The sequence below is a fragment of the Sinocyclocheilus anshuiensis genome, unplaced genomic scaffold (genome assembly GCF_001515605.1).
Source record: "Sinocyclocheilus anshuiensis isolate Anshui unplaced genomic scaffold, SAMN03320099.WGS_v1.1 scaffold870, whole genome shotgun sequence".
Classification (NCBI taxonomy): Eukaryota; Metazoa; Chordata; class Actinopteri; order Cypriniformes; family Cyprinidae; genus Sinocyclocheilus; species Sinocyclocheilus anshuiensis.
The window spans coordinates 123,499-130,545 of NW_015540842.1; the positions used below are offsets into that span (position 1 = coordinate 123,499).

The 7,047-nt window shown below is 38.3% G+C and overlaps 1 protein-coding gene and 1 long non-coding RNA gene across 2 annotated transcripts in view; both read left to right on the forward strand.

Moving 5' to 3' along the window:
* Window positions 1–2,258, forward strand: part of LOC107687503 (inhibin beta A chain-like) — a 9,019-nt gene extending 6,761 nt beyond the window's left edge. Inside the window, exon 2 of the mRNA XM_016484860.1 lies at window positions 1,364–2,258. Coding sequence (XP_016340346.1) covers window positions 1,364–2,136 — 773 coding nt within the window. The 3' untranslated portion in view covers window positions 2,137–2,258. The remainder of the gene's footprint in view (window positions 1–1,363) is intronic.
* The window catches only part of LOC107687504 (uncharacterized), a 15,817-nt gene extending 12,115 nt beyond the window's left edge, over window positions 1–3,702 (forward strand). Inside the window, exon 3 of the long non-coding RNA XR_001634135.1 lies at window positions 3,691–3,702. This is a non-coding gene — a long non-coding RNA (uncharacterized LOC107687504). The remainder of the gene's footprint in view (window positions 1–3,690) is intronic.
* The last annotated feature ends 3,345 nt before the right edge of the window (window positions 3,703–7,047 follow it).

Genomic DNA, 7,047 nt, shown 5'->3' on the forward strand with positions numbered 1-7,047 from the left:
CAGAAACACACTTAAGTTCCCAGGTGATTCTATACTACAGTCACCCGCCCCTTTTGAAGACATGGAAAGGGGGAGGGGAGGAATGTGTAAATGTTATTCTCCATCTTTGTGTGCAGAACAGCTGTGCAAACTGTGCCCTTGCGGTTAAATTGGTGTTTATTGTTGAGGGATTACCGCATGGCTCTTTAGTCCTTCTCTTCAAATTTCAAAATTTCTCTTTGCTCTCCAGCAAATATATTCAGAAGCTTGCGGAGTTGCAAAGCTCCAGTGGTGATCTTTCTTCTTGGGCCTGGGCCTCTGCTCTGGAGGGGCAGTTGAAGGGTTTACCCAGCAAAGCAAATGCTAACGATACTCGATTCTTTCACTGGGTGCAGATTAAAAGGGAAACAATGAGTTGTGTTTGGACAGATGGGTTTAGGCCAGGGATACTTAAATACGCTCTTGCATACATACACACTTGTAGATCAATGACATTGTTATTACGTCGTAACCCTGTAAATATGTTGTGGTACATGATAGATTAGTATATTGCTTAATACTTGTTGTAAGAGGCTTCTTACTATTAGCAATGACATACAGGACTTGTATGCCAAGCCTTCAACTAGGTGGCTAGTTTAACAAGAACTCAGCTACAGTATAAGTAAGCAACAGTCAATGAGAACAGCCAAAAATACTGTCCTAACAAGGGTTTAGTGGCTTAAAAACCAGTTGAGTCAGTAAATGGAGAGGATTTGTTTAGAAGTACCCAAATGATCCATGAACTGAGATTTTCCAGTGGCCTTGCCTCTGTCTACAACACTGTGGGAATCAAAGCCAATGGGAACAGTCTTTTACAATCCAGTGAGACAGCAAGTCACATGCCACATCACTGCTTCCAGCTGCATGCTGTATGTTGTCATGGCCATTATGTGTTACTAGGCTAGCAGATTCTTAATTGCTCAGTTAACTACCAGGAGAGGTGATGAAGTTGGTTTTAAACCCTCAATTATTTCAATTCCAAGGTGGTGCAGGAAGAACCAAGCGGGAGGGATTGTTTGCTTGCAAGTGTGCGTGTAGGAACAGCTGATTCACTGATTTGACGTGCAGGAAAAGGATGCATGACTGCATACATCTATGCCATTTATTAATAGTCGCACGAAACAGAAGAAGATTGTTTTGCGGAAACCTTGAAAAAATGGTCACTGCTGGCACAAAGCTAAAGTGTTCCACCGATGCCACCACTCCCAGCGACAGCTCTGATGTGGCGGGCACACCGTTTCCAAAGTCAACTAGAGCCTCAGGCTAAAGTGAAATACAAGTACGATAACAAAAGATCAGCTCATTTGACTAATCTCTGATGTTTCCTTCTCTTCCTGTCTCTCAGGTCAAGCTCCAGGGTTTGTCAACTTTCTCATCTCCAAGGAAGGCGGTGAAATGTCTCTAGTGGAGCAAGCCAACGTCTGGCTCTTTCTTCGACTGCCAAAGGGCAACCGCACCCGAGCTAACGTCACCATCCGACTGCTCCTGCAGCAAAGTACGGGGGAAAAGGTTCTGGCAGAAAAATCCGTGGACACGCGACGCAGTGGCTGGCATACATTTCCCGTTTCGGCCAGCGTGCAGGCGTTGTTGCAGCATGGGGGAAGCACGCTGAGTCTGCGTGTCTCCTGCCCATTGTGTGCTGATGCTCGAGCTACGCCGGTGCTCGTGACTCCAAGGGGCGGCGAGCGTGAGCAATCCCACCGGCCATTCCTCATGGCCGTGGTGCGACAGATGGACGATCTGTCCCAAAGGAGACGTAGCAAAAGAGGCCTGGAGTGCGACGGCAAGGTACGCGTCTGCTGCAAACGCCAATTTTATGTAAACTTCAAAGACATTGGCTGGAACGACTGGATCATTGCTCCCTCGGGGTATCACGCCAACTACTGCGAGGGCGACTGTCCCAGCCATGTGGCCAGCATCACCGGAAACTCGCTGTCCTTCCACTCCACGGTCATCAACCACTACCGCATGCGAGGGTACAGTCCCTTCACCAACATCAAGTCCTGTTGCGTGCCGACTCGTCTGCGGGCCATGTCCATGCTCTACTACAACGAGGAGCAGAAAATCGTCAAAAAGGACATCCAGAACATGATTGTAGAAGAATGCGGCTGCTCGTAATTCCGCTTCAGGAAGAGGAAGGGTAGGAAGGGAGAGACAAGGTTGGGTGGTAGGGGCGAAAACTGCAGCCCCAAAACGAATGAAAAAGAAGAGATGTAGAGAGAGGAGAGGAGAGCTCCTCTATCTTTTAGAATCCGATGGGTATCACGTTACAATGGGTATCTGTAACTCAGAGTAATCTCTGTGGCACTTTCAAAAGAGAAAAGAAATATAATATATTTTTGTTACAAAGCAAAGGGAGCAAGGTCAGAGAGTATTTATGCGGCCTACTTTGCAGCGCAGACATGCACTGCAGGAAGAGAGATGATGTAGATGAGGTGCCTGAAAAAGAAAATCTCAAAACTATGCAACTTGTCAAGTATTATGATATATTTTTCATTGAGGTGTTGTTTGGTTTCTTAACTATTTACTTTTACAAACTAAAAAAAAAGTTAACGTTTGTTGACTTTTTATACCTTGTACGTATGTTTTATGTATATGTTCGATGTGTGTGTCCGTGTACAAAACTGCGTACATGTATGTACAGTGTGCCTACGGGAGTATTCGTGTACGTTTGTGTGCATGTCTGTTCGTGTGTGTTGTTGAGAGATACTTGAAAGAAGTTTGACGGGCTGCTGGAACCAAACATTTCTCTATATTATTATTCTAATTATTCTGTTAATAATGTTATTTTGTTTAGATTTCTGTACATTTTTTGTTATCTTATAAAATGAGACGTTAAAACGTTTACAGTTTTGCACTATATCAACATTTTGATCAGCGTAGCCACATATACAAATATGTTTATAGAGAAAGACTAGAAGCACTTCAGAACAGACATACCTACATAGCATGAGTCTAACAAATGAGATTGTTAAAAATAAACAGGGAGGTTTGAGGGGAAGTCAGAGATGATTAGCATATCAGAGGACCATGTATACACATGCATTTTACAAAATAGTGTATTGGTTTTTTACTCAACACCAAAGAATTTAGGTTAGTGTTGCCTACCATATTAGGCTGTCTCCGAACAGTTGTTCAGAAGATACCAATTTGTCTTTCAGAAGATTGCTTTGTTCTCCCTACAAAGATGTCCAGGTTAGCAAACCGAAAGACCTTTAAAACCGTTTCTCAATGTCCCACAGCAGCACCCTCCTGTGTGTGCTTTTGCACTGCTGCACAGTCCATGCGCGACTGGCCATCTAAATGGTTAAACAGCACTTAAACCAACCTTTTAAAGTTTGTTTTTAATTATGAATTGTTACAAAAGTGAATGCGCAGCATTAATATTTAATGACTTGTGCAATTGGGAAATGAATAACCATTTAGGTATTTAGCGATTTTTCTCACCAAATGTTAAAAGGATCTGCAGTGATCCAAAAAAAAAAAAATGCTTTTGTTTTGCAGATGTTCATATTTCCGCTTCCCAACATGAAATATTTTACCACTGTGCAATGTTGAAAAAAAATGAAGCAATCTGGGAAAAGAAAAGATTTTGTGTTATATTTCGGACTAAGAAAAGTGTACTATTTTCAGTATGTTCCTGATGGGAATGCGTACAAAATGTCATAAAAGAAAAACACTATTAAAATGGAAAAGAAAAATACAAATTCAGAAAAAAATATATATGTATAAAGAAAGACATGTTGTATATGTTTTTGTTTGTTCGTTCGTTGTTATTAAAAAAATAATTGACACTGAAATAAGTGGACTAAGAATAAAAAATATATTTTTTATTCTGTAAATATGGAAATCAAGATACCAATATGTTGCATTGCTTTGTTGTACAAATCAAAAATGTGCTTGTGGCAATTTTTTTTTAATCTAATTTATTCTACAGTATTTTGTCCTTTGCTTCACCATTAAAGTTAAAATGTTGTACACTAAAACATGAGAAAAGTGTTGGTTGTGATTTCTTGCACAGAACACATAAACACATTTCATTTCAAGACACGAAAAATATGGAGAAATTATAAGATACAAGAAATGTGTAAGTAAAACAGTACTAACAAAGCACAAGCCCTACAATATACAATCAGAGAACAGTTTACAGGACAAAATCAGAAGCATCCAAAAGCCACCTAAGAGAAGACTAGAGGAAAAAAGGAGGACCGTTTGCATGCTAAATTATGATTATCAGGAAAGAGAACCAGATGGTGTCTATATAAAGCATGTTGCATGCAGAGGTTTGAGTTAAATCACGGTGGTTTTGGAGGAGGTGGACCAGCCATCATGAACCATTACTGGTGTATGACACATAACCACAGCATCCCCCCAAGACGCATGCACACACACATGCAAGAAAACATCAACAGCCTCACAAACTCCAGACCCTTCAGAAGCATTTCACACACCTCCTCTGTCCTAAAATGAAAAAGATACTAGTTTAGATGACATGAAGTAGTGTGTTGGAGTTCCTGGTTAAATCAGAGCTGTCTCAGGCTAATGACAGAGAGGAGCAAACGGCTGGCAGTGATAATAATCAAAGAGCTGCAGCGACGGCATGCAGGGGCTCAGAGTCTGCGGCCAGCAAAACAGAGGATGCTCATTCATTTAAAATGCACTTTTTAAAAATAGTGCAAGTGCTGCATGCTAAGGTAAGCATTGGGGTGTCATGCATTTTTTTCTTTTCTTTTTCTTTTGAGGGGGCATCAGTGGCAGTCCTGGCAAATTTGATGCCCCAGGCAAGACATGACAGAAGACTAAAGAGTTAGATATTTTTGCACTTTTAAAGTTCGAGGTACATCTTCTGAATAGCATGAAAGGGAACCTGGGTTCAATTGCCAACATTTTTTATTTTATTTTAAATAAGCAAAATGTAACAGCTGAACTTGACAGTCATCACTATATAGCAGCGTTGACATTTTGTTCCACAGAAAAAAAAAAAGGCATAGTAGTTTTAAATGACGTGAGGGCATAGATGGTGACAGAATTTCAAGTTTAAAGGACATGATGGTAACACTTTCCATGAAGCCAAGCCCGTATTCATAATACATTATAAGGGTATTCTTGAGGCATTATAATGAATGTATAATGCATTATATAAAAAAAATGTAACAGCTGAACTTGACAGTCATCACTATATAGCAGCGTTGACATTTTGTTCCACAGAAAAAAAAAAAGTCATAGTAGTTTTAAATGACGTGAGGGCATAGATGGTGACAGAATTTCAAGTTTAAAGGACATGATGGTAACACTTTCCATGAAGCCAAGCCCGTATTCATAATACATTATAAGGGTATTCTTGAGGCATTATAATGAATGTATAATGCATTATATAAAAAAAAAAAAATATGTTGTTTCTTCCCATAATCATAACTACAATTATAAAACATTATAATACTTACTTATTCACTTTTAAGGGTATGACACAATGAGCACCATGTTAAATCCACTTAATTTCTAAAAGTCTCATATCCTAATATTTTAAATTGAAGATCTGCACAGTATCTTACTACATCTCGTGAGTGGTTAGGAGTGGCTAAGTGTTTTGATGTGAGCTGATTTAAGCTCAGTTGTAATACTTTTTAGTAGCAGACTTAGGTTAAGGTTAGGGTTGGTAGAATCAGTTGACATACTTGTAAAGTTACTTATAGTCAGTACAATATCTGTTTGAGAAACATCGAAATAAATTATTGGCAGATATTTAGCAGACACACTATAATATGACTGGTAATTGACATGGAGTTTCAAAGTCACTTATCAACAGTTGTCTAAAGGGCACCATCAAAATAATCAAACTGATATTGCAATAAAAAAAGTTCAAAACAAATATATCATACTGATATCTGATGTTTGAGAAAAATTCTTTCTCTTATTATTATTATTATTTATATTTGGTCTTTGTCTGCTTTAAGTAAAGTAAGCCTTTTGGATGTTTTCATGAATGACACTAAGAAAATGTACTAAGTTATTGTAAAGAGCTTAAACAATGGCAATATATGAGACTTATAATGCATTATAACTGTGGGAAATATAATCCATTGTAACTTAAGTGGATGCAACGTGTTCATTGTGTGTTATAAATCATCACACTCTAAAAGCTATAATCACAAATAAGTAATTATTATAATGTATTAAAACTGTTGTCATGATTATACATGAGATGATACAACATATTATGTTTTTTTTTACAATGCATTATGCATTCATTATAATGCCTCAAGAATACCCTTATAATGCATTATAAATATGGGCTTCATAGAAAGTGTTACCCAAATGATTTATGGAACGTGCAGCATGATTCGACTGAACAAGTTTAGACATGTGAATGTGATTTCTCTCACAGTGTTAGACAAACATTTTGTTGTTGTTGTTTTAACCTTCATGTTGTGTTCTGGTCATTTTGACCCAGAGAGGATTTTCTTTTTCCCGTAAATGTTAGCTAATGTTATCACTCTTCTTCTTTCTTTCTTTCTTGGGCTAAAACTCACACAGGTTATACTTCACTTTTTTTTCTTTTTTCTTCTTTTTTTTATAATTTTTGTATTTTGGGGGGATTTTTTCATGTTCACATTTGGACATGTGTGCTTGCAAACATAAAGGCCTCGGACCTGTGCATGCATGGATACACATATATTCATGCTACCACACACACAAACACACACACACACACAAGTTCACGTACACCAAAGCACTATTACAGTCTTTATTTTACACGGAGATGAACTTTATCCTCAGAACAATGAGGCCTACGATCCATCAGTTTCAAAAAGACATACAAACCCTGTCCGAATTGAAAGAAAGCAAGTTGACAAAAAGTTTTAACCCAGTATTTGGTGATAATATAGCATAACAAAGTTTATAAGCTATTGTAGGCCAATCATTTTTAACCGGGAACATCACAAGGATGACTTTGTTCCATTTTTTTATAAAGAAAAAGCATTTCAAAAAGCAGTTTACAATTTACAGTAAATGCAATTTCAAATGCAT